We start from the raw sequence: 14936 nt of genomic DNA, 5'->3' as shown, positions 1-14936 counted from the left end.
GTAACAAAAGAGAGGGCAGGTGCTTGAAAAACAAGTTTTTAGCTTCTCTGAACCCATTATCCTGAGATTTCAAAATACTTTTTTTTTTTGCATTCTTAGAACTAAATCATTTCTAAACCATGCAGTAATATCATGTGCATATCACAGGTACTGATGTCATTTAATATTTATCTGTATATTTAGACATTATTCTGATGATCTTGTATTTTTAAGTTTTTAGGAAGACAAATTAAGAACTGATGCAGTCAGGTTAATTTAGTGATCTGATAATGACAATTAAATTCTCTGTTCATTTGGGGGAAAACCCCCCTCATACTATCAACCTCTGTTCAGAAGCTAAAGCTCATTCCAAATCATGCAGTACATACTGCTGGATCACTGTAAGGGATGCTACTTTGGTTACCATCAGAACAATAATCCTGTCTCTTATGACAGAAAATCATTCCCGTTTTACAGGAGAGGCTTCTACCATTTACCCCAATGAAATGTTATATTTTAAATCAATTACAGTATATAAATAAAGCAACCTGCAATTCACTTCAAATGTCCTTCAACAGCACAGATGGTGCAGTGCCCTTGGTTATCCCAACAATAAAGCTTCTCATTTGCTTCTTGGCAGGCTCCTCTGAGTTCTTCCTTTCAATCTGGCAAACGCTAAAGCTCTCTGCTGAGCTAGCAGCTGACCACGTTGTGCCTCTTAAACTGTAAAGCCGTAGCGCTTTGTTTTAAAGTAATGCTGTCACTGCTTGACATTTTGGAATATCGTTCTCTTCCCACTCTCCCAAACCTAGTACGCGCACCTGATTTTAAGGTGAAATGTAATGAATTTCACCCAAATTCAGTTCCACATAAGCAGTAACATTGATCTTTACACACACCTGGTAACCTTTGATTCTTTCCATTTCTTTGCTGGCCAGAGGATTGCTCTTTACCACGCAAACAAGGGCCTTCACAGCAGCATAAAGTCCTTCTACATCCGATGCCATAGCTACTAGACCCAAAATAGCAGCAGCTCCACCAATATACTGTAATGTAGTTGCAACAGGCTTAGGGACAAATGTTCTTACCCCTACACAAGTAGCAAAATAAAATAAAATCATCATAATCAGTTTGATTATTAAACTACAGGATAATCATTGACTTAATTATACTTCAAAAATACACAATTAGCAAATGTTCCAATTTCCTTTATCTTACCATATTTAAAAATAATAAATGGAAAAGAAGTTATCACATATAACTCTGAGTTGTTGGAATTATGTTGCTCATCTTGTAGAGGTTGCCAATACCAGAGAATAAAGTCAAACAATCAGTTCAAAATCTTGTGTGTTCATACATGCATTCAGATTCCTATCACATGTATAGGGGTTCCTCTATGCAGGAAACAAAAGGAACTACAGTCCTTGCTTACTGACCACTCATTCAGTGAATGTTTGAAGTTACGACAGTGCTGAAAAAATAACTTTATGACCCATTCATTACCTCTGCAGTGTTCCTCAGTTGTGTGATTGCCATTATAGTCAGTATGCATTATCCTGTGCCTGACCTGTGTTTTTTTTCTTTTTTTTCCCCCTTGTAGAGCAGCAAGATTAGAGAGGAAGGGATTGCAAAAGAGTAAGCTGTTTGCTCTTCTACACACCAAAAGCAATGCGATCATGCTGGGAGCCATGGGCACACTACACAAACAGTTTACAGTAGTTTCTTGCAAGTTATTTCTGTAGGCAATCTCTCCTTTGCCTGACCATTCCCCCCCACCCCACCCTGGCAGAGTGGAGAGCCTGGAGAGGAAGGAATTGCAAGAGAATAAGCTCTTTGCTCTTCTAGACACCAAAAGCAATGTGATCATGCTGGGAGCCGCGGGCACACTACACAAACAGCTTACAGTAGTTTCTTGCAAGTTATTTCTGTAGGTAATCTCTCCTTTGCCTGACCCTCCCCCCCCCCGCCCCCGGCAGAATGGAGAGACTGGAGAGGAAGGGATTGCAAGAGAGTAAAGTGTTTGCTCTTCTACACACCAAAAGCAATGCAATCATGCTGGCAGTGGGAAAACGACCACAATTGGGACCAGCAACTTGGTCGTTAAGTAAAACAGTGCAAGAAATCATGACTGTGCTTACGATCTTACTTCAGCTTTCCTTTCCTTTACAGACCTGCAAAGGTCATCAATGCGAGGAGTGGTTGCAAAGTGACTTTTTCATCACCATCATAACTGCAAATGGTCGCTGTACCAGGCAGTCGCTAAATGATGACTATGTGTAACAGTTTAGTCTTGTAATCAGGACTGGATATCTTTGACAGCTGCAATGAGCCCTCCTTAAAAAGTTGATACTGAGCAGTAATTTTTAATATTACAGAATGGAGAAGTATTACATATGTGGGGAACCACCATACAAAGCATGTATCATTTTATTTTAATATTTTCTCACCCAAATATCCTATCAGAGCTGCACCAATGGTACGCGCAGGTCCATTTAAATGTCCTCCTGAATTGTGGAGCAGTTTCACTGGAGTGGCATTTTCATGAGATGAAATAGCTAACTAAAAAGAAAAAATAATCATTTAGAGAGCTTTTGTAGGAACAACATATGCATTTTCATGGAGCTCCAAGAAAAAACCCTCAAGCCTAAGAGAAGAAAGACTAGGATAAACTTCAGGTATAATTCTGTGATTAACACAAGCATAAGTATAGTCCAAAGGAACTTGTTTCCTAGTAAAACAGAAGAAATTTTTTTTCACTTGGACAATATAGTTTAGCAAATGTCTTTAATTTCTCCTGCTTGAAAACAAACTCTTTGTGGACACTTGTCATCACTTAGCCCAAGCCTCTAACTCTAAAACCCCAAACCAAGCCAAGACTATAGCTAATTGGAACCATTCATTTCTATAAGACAAGAAGAGGACTTGTGATCGCCCACAAGTGCTCCATTCAGTTGTTCCTTGTGAGGACATAGCAAGACAGTTTAGAGCTCTGGGAGACAAGGGAATAGCCATCTTTTTGCTCAAACCATAGTCGGCACCTTCAAAAGGGTTCACATATTTCTTTTTCTAATCACTTTTGGAAATTGTTTAACTGCTTTTAAGCTATTAGGAACCTTTGGATTGACAAGTTGTACAGCACCAGGCGAGTTTCTTTCAATCCTTAGCGAAAGAAGTTTTAAATACAAGTTTAAGGACTTAATTTTTTTTCTTTTGGTATAAACGGCAAAAGGAAGAGTAGAACTTTGATTTTGGAAAGTTACAAACAGACTAAGCATCCAGATGGATTTGAAATAAGACTTTGGAATTAATTATAAGAATCCTTCCCATGGGAAAATGCTTTTGTTTTGAATTCTTTTAAAAAAATGATAGGATGAGACTATGAAGGTTGGACCCTAGAGGGAACCAGAAGGAACTGAAGATTACAATTAAAGGAGAAGAACACTTAAATTTGACTTACCAATACGGAATGGAGCAAAATATCTTAACATTAGACATATTGAAGGATATTTTTGAACAATGGACCCAGAAGTTAATTTTAAGAGTGTCTGTCATTATAAATAGACTGTGTTTAAAAGATGTTATGGAAGAGGAACAGGTTTTACTGGGCAAGGCTGAGACTGATTCGAAAGTGGATTTAAAAATGACAGGCTACAAGAATGATATGGAAAAAGATGCTACACTATTACCAATGAAACTGGCCGATGTCTTAATAATTAAAAGGGATATACAAATGACAAACCAAAAGAGTGACTTGGATAACTTTCCTATACTGAATTTACAAAAGAGACTTGCTAAAGCTTTGAAGAATTTTGTGAGAAGGGATAAATAAAAAATGAAAAGAAATCAAGTTCCAGGACATTATTTGAAGAGACTAAAGATTAAGATTGTTAAAAGTAAAAGGAAGAAATATAAATTTGGTTTTTTGGAGCAAGGTTAAAATAGATACACTTATCTCTGGTAACCCTTAATGGACTTTTGCTGATCAGGGCTGAAATGATGAGGTTTTAAGGATTTGTCTATAGATAAGAGATGGAATATGGGAAGAAGAGATCATTTGTTGTATTTTAAGAGAAGGTGGTAAGTTACTAAAATTATTTATACTTGTGATGAAGGAGGAAGTAATCTCTTTATATATATTTCTTTTTCTTTACTATATTCTTATTTCTTCTTTTCTATTTTTCCCATTTTTTTCTTTTCTGCACTTTCTATTTTTCCTTTTTATTCTTTTTTTAGTTTGTATTTGTTTTTATCTTTTTAATTGTAATTCTTAATAAAATTACTATAAAATGAAGTATAACAGAGGTAATGAGAGGAACTACATACTGATTTATTCTTTGTTAACCTTTAGCTAAGAACATTATCTTCAAGCCTGGAATGCCTTCATGCGTGGACCCAATATACAAGTACAATCTATCATAAAAGATGCTTGCTGATCTGGCCACTCTCAAGTATCAAGTAATGTGTGAGGTCTACTGATGGAAAAAGCTGAGCGTCATACCATTTGTTGAGTCAATACCCCAAACTAGCCAGCTACACATAAAAAAGTTTTGAGCTTACCTGCTTTGCTATGGCCTTACTGTCCAATTTGTTATAAACTTTTCTAATTCTTGCCACTGTCAGTGAAGAAACAGAGAGAGCATAAAGGCCAAAGGAAACTTTCTCCTCTGGTACTAACGACACTGGAGACGGACTGACTCCTTCTGCTTTGGAATCTTTACCTTCAAATGAGAGAGATATTTCACAGTGAGATGATAAAATATAGCTGATAAGCCAGAAGAGATATGATCTTCAAGCCAAATCTCCCCAGAGTTCTGAATCCACTAGGAGACTTTAGAGAAGGACAATTTTTCAGAATCAGCTTATTATGTGCAATATTATGGGCTAGATAAAATATTTAGCCTAGGATCTAATCAATAATAACAACGAAAACCCCTTCTACATCAAACCAAATGTTCATCCTGTCCAGTATCTAGTTTGCTACTATAGCCAATCAGATGTTTGTGAAAGCACAAACGTAATAGCTTGTCGCTTCATAGTAACTAGAACTAAAATAGAACCCTTTATTAAGTTACTAAGTTACCCTCTTTGCATGCAAATTCTAAGAGTTGCTTAGCAATGGGTAAAATTTACCCATGTGATACATCCCTAATACTGCTAGTTGCTATGATAAATGATTTTGTACATTTCCCTCTATTCCACTTGGTCTTACCCTACTCTGCTTTGCAATGGCTCAGCTGTTTTCCTCATTAAAAACAAAGCTCTAGGAGCATGTTGGCCCAATTACAATTGGAATCACTGTGTATGAAGTACTAATTGTCCTCCCCAACGAGGCAAAACTGCTAGAAGAGATGCTGCTACAAGAATGGGTCTGTTTTGCAGCCACTCCTACCATCTACTGCTCTGTTTGAAGACTGGAAGGGCAAAACCTAGGTGGTTAATTCTCACCACATCTAGATTCAGATAGAGCAATAGCTTAGATAAATACACCTAAACAATTCATGGTTTTACAGGTAGTCATCACTTACCGACCACAACTGGGACTGGCAACTCCATGGCTAAGTGTCACGGTTGCTAAGTGAAAAATCACATGACTGCGCAGGACTTACAATGTAATTTCCACTTCAGTCATTAAGTGAATCACTGCAGTCATTAAGCAAGACCACCTGATTGCTATTTGCAATTTCACTTCCACATTCTCCATTAATTATGCTTGTTGGAAGCCAATTGTGAAGCATGCAAATGACAATCATGTGACTATGGAATGCAGGATGGTTGTAAATGTGCGCCAGTTGCAAAGTGCCCTAATGGCAATCATGTGACTGCGGGATGCTGCAGTGGCCATAAATACAAGGATAGATTGCAAAGCTGTTTTTCTTCAACCACTGTAACTTCAAATGGTCTCTAAACAAGGCAGTCGGTAAGCGAGGACTACTTGTATATTGTGATTAATCTGGGCTTTGGTTTAGATTTGAATGTCACACAAAGCACATCATATAAACCTGAAGATTACATTTAGCCACTAAGCATGATATGCAAAAACACACTAAAATCTTACATAAATGTTAACTAAAGTTATTAATGTATTTTTATGAAAATTTGATCTACATACATTGATCTTTCCAAATCTATCATCCTCAAATATTTTGGGCTACAATTCCTAGCAGATGTGGTTGGTATGACCTTTGGTCAAAATGATTGGTCCAGTTCCTATATTTTACTTTAGAAACATTTACGATTTAGGCCAAGAAAATGGTATCATCTCTTCATGCCAATATCAAGAATAGGTTAGGTGTCTCAGTCAAAGGAGCAAATTAAGAAAGAGAAAATTAAGAAAGAGAAAAAAAGCTAAAAAAGGAGAAAGGTTGTTTTGATAAATACTCAGTTATTACAAAGAATAATTTAAAAAATCTTGTTCTTCACATGATCTCAGAATAACTAACATCATAATTCTAAATCTGTTTACCCAGAAGCTTCTGTATTACTCCAAGTACAATCAGCATTAGATTCTGAATTAAATTGCCTTCTATACATCTCTCTCTCTTTTTATCCTGAAGTCCAAACTAAAATATTTCTGAGGAACAGTTTCTTGCCCCTTTTCAAAATACTATCAAAAAACTGTACTTTTGAAAAAAATTAAGTGATAAATCTGTCAAAAGCCAAACCTTAAAAAAATATTTAAATTAGAATTTGTTTTACTTACAAGGTATATATACAGCTTGAAAACTTCCAACATAGTTTGGGCCAAGTTCATAAATTGTGCTAATGCTTGATGGAGGCAAGACTTCTTCTAAGAAATGAGTTGGTCCCAACCGCCAAACGAGTGACGAGAGCTGTCGCTGAGCAGGCGGTGTGCCTATATAGGCGTAAACTGTACTAACTATTGGTGGATTGGCACAACTTGAACCGCCAGGGCTACTGTGAATATAGTGAAACTGTAAAATATGTTAATGCAAGACTATCATACCTATTCTATAGACAAATACATTTACATGATCTGCCTATGATTGGCTGATACCAAAACCATCTAGCTACTTTCTACTTTCTTGCTTCGTGTACTTAAGAAATCAACAAAACTACCACATGTAGCTTATTTTGACATTTCTATATGCTAAGAATGGAAAACAAGTATCTATTTAAGGCTCATGCCGAATTAAAAAATATAAATAATCTGATTATAAACTCTTTACTCTGACTAAATTTGCATACTTTAAATCTGCACTTAACAGAATAAATGCATAAACACATCCATACTTTCAGATATATTTAAACAGAGAAATTATACCCCCCCCCCCAACATGGCACCAACTCTTTTCTCCACCCCCTTCTCATGCTGGAAGAGGGGAAGGAGCAAGATGCCTTCTGTTACAAATGCTTTTGATATCTGGGTTGCTTTATAGGGAGATCCCTGACTCAAGGAGTAAGTAACAGAAGCTAGTTCTTCTCCTGATGAAGAACCACTTCTACTTCACCCGCCGACATGGCACATGTCTTTTACCCAAAGATAGTGGAGGAAGAGAATCAATTTCCTCCTCCATCTTTGACTAGGCAGGAAAAAAGCAAGTCTTGGCTTTGCCCCCGTTCCATAATGTCTTGGAGATACAACCTGCTCTTTATCCCTAACACAAGCTCTTTGCAGGGATTGTATATGGAAAAAAATAGCTGGATATTAATTCCCCCATATTTCTCTTGTGAATTAGGCTTGTGGTACTGATGCAGTCTACTTTTTGCTCTAAGATTCTGCATGCTGTATAAACCTAGCTAACTAGATGAAACTTCCTAGGAAATAAATGCCATTTGTCTTTATGGTGATAGAAAAAACTACGACTATTAACTCCATGTTTGCAGAACATTGGGACAGAAAATTCTGGCGCCCAGAGCAATAACTCTGGCTTGACTTATGTACAGAGATTTTGTGGGGGGACCTGAAGCAGAAAAAGTTGCTCTAATTACCAGATAATATGCTTATCCCTACTAGCTTTGAAGCACTACAAACAAAACTTTTCATTTTTCAGAAATGGATATGTAAACATTTGTTCACAAATGTGGCATAGCTGACATAAATATTATTCTGCTTTTGATATTTCTTCTATTTATTTTTATTCATTTTTAAATGTCCACAGCATGTTGGGAATAAACATACTGCAATATTAGGCAATTATAGCCACTGTTTTACTTTCTTTGTGGCTCATCTTACAGATGGAATATTTATTTATTTATTTGCGGATGTGTTGGCCTCTTGCATTTTTTTTTAACTTAAAAAGAGACAAACCAGAAGCCAGTATGGGTTCAGAAGAGGTTGAGTTTTATCTGTTTTTATTTATTCTAAAATGTTTATTCTAAACATTCTGCAATATTGTTAATTTTGACCATCACTCTGGCTTAAGCTTTCTACTTGATTTTCTGTAATTTGTGAATGTGGTATGATTTGCCAGATTAGGATATTCTTCTAAGTCACTCAATCTAGCATGGATTAAGCACTGATATCTTTTATTTAATATATGCATTTAACTACAGACCAATTTTTTTTTTTTACTCTAGCTGGGAGAATACGGAGAGGAATAAACAACACTTCTTCAGTTAGACTAGGGAGCCAAACAGAACAACACAAACAGCGTAAGAAATGTTTTTAGATATGGCCAAATCATGTAGCTTTGATTTCAGAAAGCAAGATTCCCACTCCATATGAATAGCAATCATCATGGGTACTGTGACACAAGAATGGCCCCTTTTGCATTAGAACTGTCATGTTACATGCAAGTACATCAGGGGTAAAGCTTGCATTGTGACATCGCTATGCATGTTTTGTCATTATGACAAAATCTGGGCTTGCTGCGGAAACCCCTGGCAAACATGAACTTAATGTCATGAGGCGGAACAACATAGAGCAACTGCCCACAGCACTTTAGAATATATAAATAATGTCATATATTTTTTCTCGTAAGAGTAGGTGCCACAGAATCTAAATTACCTTTACAGTATTAACTAGCTGTCCATCAATGTAAAGTGCAGCAGTGCTATTTTTCAGCATGCCTTTGCTCATCACCAGAACCATGTGATGCCACTGGCCTTCCAATATATGGTCACCACAACGAAAACGAGCGCAACACGGAAGGATTTCATAGCAGGATGATTCTTCACTGAAGTCGTCAGCTGGAGACCAAAGAACACGGAATGGGAGTTTCTGTTGCCAAATGAATATTCAATGGTCCACCCCCAAAAGAAGCAAACAATTTGGTATGATGTATGATCTCCATTAAGAGTAACAGGCCCTGAACATAGTACTGTGTTTTGGCCTCAAATTTATCAAATCAAAACTAGAAAATCAGAGTTAAAATTAGTTAACCACTTAAATATTTACATTTAGTACAATACCCCAATAAAGAGCCAGATTAAGAAAAGAATCAAAGTCAAGACTGCACTAGAATTATTTAATAAATGTACGGTAATATTAAGAGAAAATCCATTTTCATTTACTAGGCAAGCCATCTGGAATAGAATCACAGGGATTCAACTTTCTCTATTAGCGCCATTAAAAAGTTACATTTGGCTCAAATGTCATATTAAGTTGTTGAGGTGGAAAGGAAGAATGAGCTCAAACAGCTCTTCATTGTAGTTGGGTTCAATTTTAATACCTTCAAATTCAGGGTTCTCTCCAAATTAAGACTTCAAGTTTACAACCTTAGTTTGCAGAAGCCTTAAAAACTATTCCAGCTGGCTGCTTTTTCCCCACTGCAACCCATCATGGTTTGTTGGAGCAGGATTTTTTTTTTATTCCTAGCGTTTTCCTGCAAGTAAAGATCCTTTTCTTTTTTTTTCGGATCAACCAAATGTTGATCTATTGGTTGTGAAAGGACTGACCGACTGGCTTGTCGCCTGAGCTTGATGTCCCGGGCTGAGAGAGAGCGATTGACCCAAAGTCACCCAGCCGGCTTTCATGCCTAAGGCGGGACTAGTACTCCCAGTCTCCTGGTTTCTAGCCTGGTGCCTTAACCATTCGATCAAATTGTCTCTCTTGGTTTGTTGGAGCAGGAATGTTATTTTGAAATGAAGCTTGTTGATGATGTTGGTGAAATGTCTCTAGAAGAGTGTGGTTCTTACCATAGTTCTGAAGCAGTTCTTCTTTAGTTGAAACAATAAGCGATCTATCTTTTACTGAAAGGACGATAGCAAGACATATATAGTGCTGTTCAGAGCTGTTTGCCCGCCTTACAACTGTAAGTAACCTAACTGGATGATAATTTGGGGCTGTACTGAAATGTTCTACACAAAACCAACTTGAATAGCTTAATCCAGATGGAGGTGGGAAAAGCCTTTCTCCTGTAAGAGAAAATGACATGAATTTAGCTATTACTCTTTTTACAATTTCTTTACATATCTAACTTTAATCTTTTAGTCTTACAGCTGTCTACACAATTGGACACTATGAATTTCTGGAGGTGGTAATAGTATAAATATTGCTTATAAAAAATCTAATTCTGCTTTAGTAGATAACGTCTTTAAAAAGTGCATACATTTTACTGATGCATGTTCACAGTTATAATGCACTATGGACTACTCATATACGATCACACTGGCATAAAAAATCTTACCAACATCAAACAAAAATAAAATATGAAGGAACATGAAAGTATGTAATTCATTAATGTATCTGGGAATCGCTGCCTAAATTTCCTGATTGCTACTGAATAGTAAATATAGAAATTATATGAACAGTGTATATATTCAATCATAAAAATGTTTATGATATTTGTTATTTGTTTTGGCTGTTTGCAGACAATATTTTATTTATTTATATAGCCACCCATCTCAGATCAGTGACTATGACAGGCTAACAATAATACAAACAAACAATTAAAACAATACAGAAAATTAAACACACTACATATTTTCCTATATACTTCCCCTTTCTTCCTAGTTTATGAAGGGGAGGAAAATGTTCACACAATTCACTGAAAACTAACTAACTTCCTTCCTTCCTTCCCTCTATAAACAATTCATTTCCTTCCTTCCTTCCTTCCTTCCTTCCTTCCTTCCTTCCTTCCTTCCTTCCTTCCTTCCTTCCTCCCTCCCTCCCTCCCTCCCTCCCTCCCATATACAACTCACTTTCTACATACAGGCTCCCACTGATTTACATCATATAAAATCCTTAAATGTAAATCATTCACCCAATTATTAGAGCATTCAGCTCTGCTCTAACAGTCAGTAAAATTGAATTGCTTTAACTCTTCTGCCACTTTTCTCTGCTTATGCTTTCAACAATATAATGAAACACTAGCATCTTGCAGGATTTTGCCTTCATAAAAACTTTAATCAAAAATGGATCCAAGAGATCACTCTGTTAAAAAAAAAAATTACTGTCCTGACACAAAGGTACATCTACAAGTCCTAGTATGAGATCATTCACAAAATGTGAAAATTAAGATACCAAGCCGCTATGCTCAGAAACCAGTACCCAAAACAAATCTATCTAACGGGACAATGACCAAGGACTCACCCGTTCCAATTCCACTGACTACAGTGCCATCAATAAGACCTGTAGTAACAACATTATTGGTTGGTGCATTGTGAGGTGCCAAACTAGGTAAGAACAGGCAACTGTGAAAAAGAAATTAATGAATTAGGAATAGTTTCTAGTTTAAAACAGCTGTTTTAAACATCCTGAACATTAAATGAAACCAGCAATATCTACAGTAAATGAGACCAAAAGCTACCTCTTTTGCAGTTATTTATATCTGGGCCTAAAACTGATGACAGTAATATAAGTCATAAAAGTCAGCCATGTATCATAGTAAGTTCTACATCACTTAGGCTTCTGACTGCCAACTATAGAAATGTTGATGATCCTATTTAGAGTAAAAGACAGAAATGCCCTTTGACCTTCAGCTTAAGATGGGAATTGCATACATGGGAATGTCAGCACATATGGACTGTTTGAAAAACAGACCCCCCCCCCCACACACACATGCACAAATCTCCAAAGGAGACCATCGATATATTATAAGTAGAAATTAATATCACAGAAGCCCTCTCTGAAGCATAAACACGGTGAAGAACAGGCATAAATATCATACTGTAACTCTCCTAGATGTCACTGCAACAGCAGTGATGGACAACCTGCTTTTTCAAGGCCGCACACAGACCCAAAGAATCCCTTTTCTGTGGCCCCAGGGGTTTTCTCCACCACAATTGCTCAAAATTGCCAATGTGGCTTTCTAGCATTTTGAAGGGGGAAACAGTAGAAACTTTACTGTAAACCCTTAAATAAAACTGTCACATTTTAAAACTGACAAAAAACACCCATCCTCTCAGCTGCACCCACATGCATGATGTGGCCTGTTCATTTTGCATCACTGTTCCATTTATTGTGCCCAAAATATGTTTCCCCGCCTCCCATAAATATTTCCAAATGTCAGGAGACATTTGCCATTTGTTTTCCACCTGTTTGCTTGACGGCACATCTGTCTCCATACTGGAAAATGAAGTGCATGCTGGTGCTGTTTGAATAAAACCATAATTAACAAACCATGGGAATCATCAATCAGATACAGCTATGCCATTCAAAATCACAGTGTGTGTGTATTGGAGGGAAGATGCATGCAAAAAGATGGCAAAATCAGAGATTGTGGATCTACATCACAATTCTGATCTTTAATGACTGAGCTACAATTGCATCAAAAGATCCTACCTCTTTTTTTTCTAAGGCAGGAATAAGAATATTTTAAGGAGATAATTCCAATATTTCAGTAAGTGAAATACAAAATGTCATAATCACACATTATACCATTAGCTTTTACAGATTAAACCTCTTTACAGACCAGTACGTTAAAAATCTAAGCAATTTACATAAACCAATAATGAAATATACTGAGCTTTAACATGATTTACTGAGTGCCTTTCTAAACTTGGACAACTGGATATAAGGGCTACTCTTATTAGCAAAAGTGTTCTAACACATAAAAAGTAAAGCTCTGTAGGGTGGTCTGTATTTAAAATTTGTTACAGAAGAATGTGTAACATCAAAGGCAGCCTTCTATGTCACATTTTATGGTTGTAAAACCAAAACAATCCCCTTAAACATCCATGAAGAACAATACATTAAGATAAAAGATTTTGCAAGACCTTACCCAAACCCTTCAAGAGAAGTGTCAAATTCAATAAATGCAGGCGTAACTGATGATCCATGAAGTCTAATATCATGTGGGGTTGTCATAGAAACCAAACACTTTACTCGTGTCAGAGGCACCGTGCTTCCTTCTGCTGGTTTCAAAAGGCTCTTACTTATCCTGTAGTGGGTGTCTTCATGTAAGCTGAACACATAGTCAGTACCAAGACCTTCCATTGATGTCACCATACTATCTATAGTAGAAATTAAGAAAAAGGTGTAAAAAAATAGCTGTACTAATAACAAATGTGAAAAAGGAGGAGGAGGAAGTAACGGAAAAAAGGACAAATATATTTTGTTGCTTGATATTAAGTCCCACATATTGTGATCCACACATTTTACGTGGATGAGCCACCAGCAATGGACTGGCTGGTTGTACAAATGATCGAACCAATAACTGTTTATAAAATCACTCCTCAAAATGGTAATGGAATTTCCATTTATAAAAATCAAGATTATCAATAATAGACCAAAGAATCGTAATGCAACTGTTGCACGCCGCCCAGAGTCACCTTGTGGGAGATGGGTGGCTATATAAATATGATAAATAAATGAAATAATTGAAAGCATTTAAAATTTAACCAATGAAATTCCAATGAAATCATTAACTCAAACAGATTCAAATTCTGCTATGCCAGTTTAACTGAATTGTGAATTAAATGTTTTTATTTTTGTTCTAGTTAATCACCACATTCCCAGAGAAAAACTATCTATGTGGTCTCTAAGAGACAATACCAGCTTGATGGCATATAATCAATCAGTCATTGCACATCTTAATGATTTTATATAGTATACAGTAAAATGAAAAGGAAACATAAATAGCATCCAAATGGATTTTAATTTCCAGAAGAATATCTACCTAAATCCAGTTTACCCACATTATGCCTAAGATAATTTTTTTTCTACTCAGCCCTGAATTGAAATAGAGAATTTTAAATAAACCGCAGCTGTTCAAGATAATGGATGTAGTGTAGCCGTAATATAGTCTGTCCTTTAATCACAATCAAGGTATGCGGTTCATATTATGGTAGATAAGAGCCAAATCATGGGATATACTGTTATTATCCGGGCTTTATTCTATCTATGATTTGAAATCAGATTTTGAAGATGGTTTCAGATCTTAAATTATAGAGTTGCTGCCAAAAGTTAATACTTAGGCCTGGCAAAGGAAATCCCTAGAAAGGCCTAAAAGAGGGAAATCACATTGTAATATTGTGGGTTACTTCTGGTTACTTAACCAAGGTTGAGCAATTGTCAGCATTGTATCTCACTCAACTTTTGCTATTACCTCTCCCAAAAGGCCTCTAAAATGGTATTATCAAATCTCACTAGTACTCATTCTAAAATCTGGTCTTAGATTTTAGAATCGCTAGATTTTAAGAACTGCTAGAAGAACCTCAGATGCATTTTTAATACTTGAATGCTTACTTCTCATCTCTGGCTCATAACTGAGTGAGCTTGGTTTATGTACACGATACCGTTTCAACAGTTTTTTGTCCCAGGCTCCACAATTCAGAGGATTTCCCAAACGTAAAAATTCCCTAAAGAAAAGTGGAGGGGAAAATAAGAGAAGCTTCAAATTATTCTGTATTCCCTTTAACTTGATTAATCTAAAGGCTTTCATTTGAACTCTTTAATGAAATAAAAAAACTGAAACTAATCGAGCTAAAACACATTTAAGTGTCAAGTCTATATTTTATGTAAATACAACAGTTAAAATTATTTTTCTATTGTTATTTTACTTGTTTATAAAATTTCTAGCATGCTTTTTGTCATTGAATAGAATACAAATCAT

The 14936-nt window shown here is 36.3% G+C and overlaps 1 protein-coding gene across 6 annotated transcripts in view; it reads right to left on the bottom strand.

Moving 5' to 3' along the window:
* The window catches only part of WDFY3 (WD repeat and FYVE domain containing 3), a 136696-nt gene that overhangs the window by 54510 nt on the left and 67250 nt on the right, over positions 1-14936 (bottom strand). For all 6 annotated transcript variants that reach the window (XM_088133101.1, XM_088133100.1, XM_088133102.1 and 3 more), the window contains 9 exons: positions 14570-14682; positions 13104-13335; positions 11474-11574; positions 10078-10296; positions 8948-9129; positions 6680-6911; positions 4537-4697; positions 2427-2538; positions 879-1069 (listed from right to left, as the gene is read on the bottom strand). In XM_088133101.1, coding sequence (XP_087989227.1) covers positions 879-1069; positions 2427-2538; positions 4537-4697; positions 6680-6911; positions 8948-9129; positions 10078-10296; positions 11474-11574; positions 13104-13335; positions 14570-14682 — 1543 coding nt within the window. The remainder of the gene's footprint in view (positions 1-878; positions 1070-2426; positions 2539-4536; positions 4698-6679; positions 6912-8947; positions 9130-10077; positions 10297-11473; positions 11575-13103; positions 13336-14569; positions 14683-14936) is intronic.

The sequence above is a fragment of the Python bivittatus genome, unplaced genomic scaffold (assembly GCF_059951505.1).
Source record: "Python bivittatus isolate LINGU-HERP-01145 unplaced genomic scaffold, Pbiv_v1 ctg000070_np1212, whole genome shotgun sequence".
NCBI lineage: Eukaryota > Metazoa > Chordata > Lepidosauria > Squamata > Pythonidae > Python > Python bivittatus.
The sequence above is the reverse complement of the archived record's forward strand: the minus strand, read 5'-3'. Positions and strand labels throughout refer to the sequence as shown.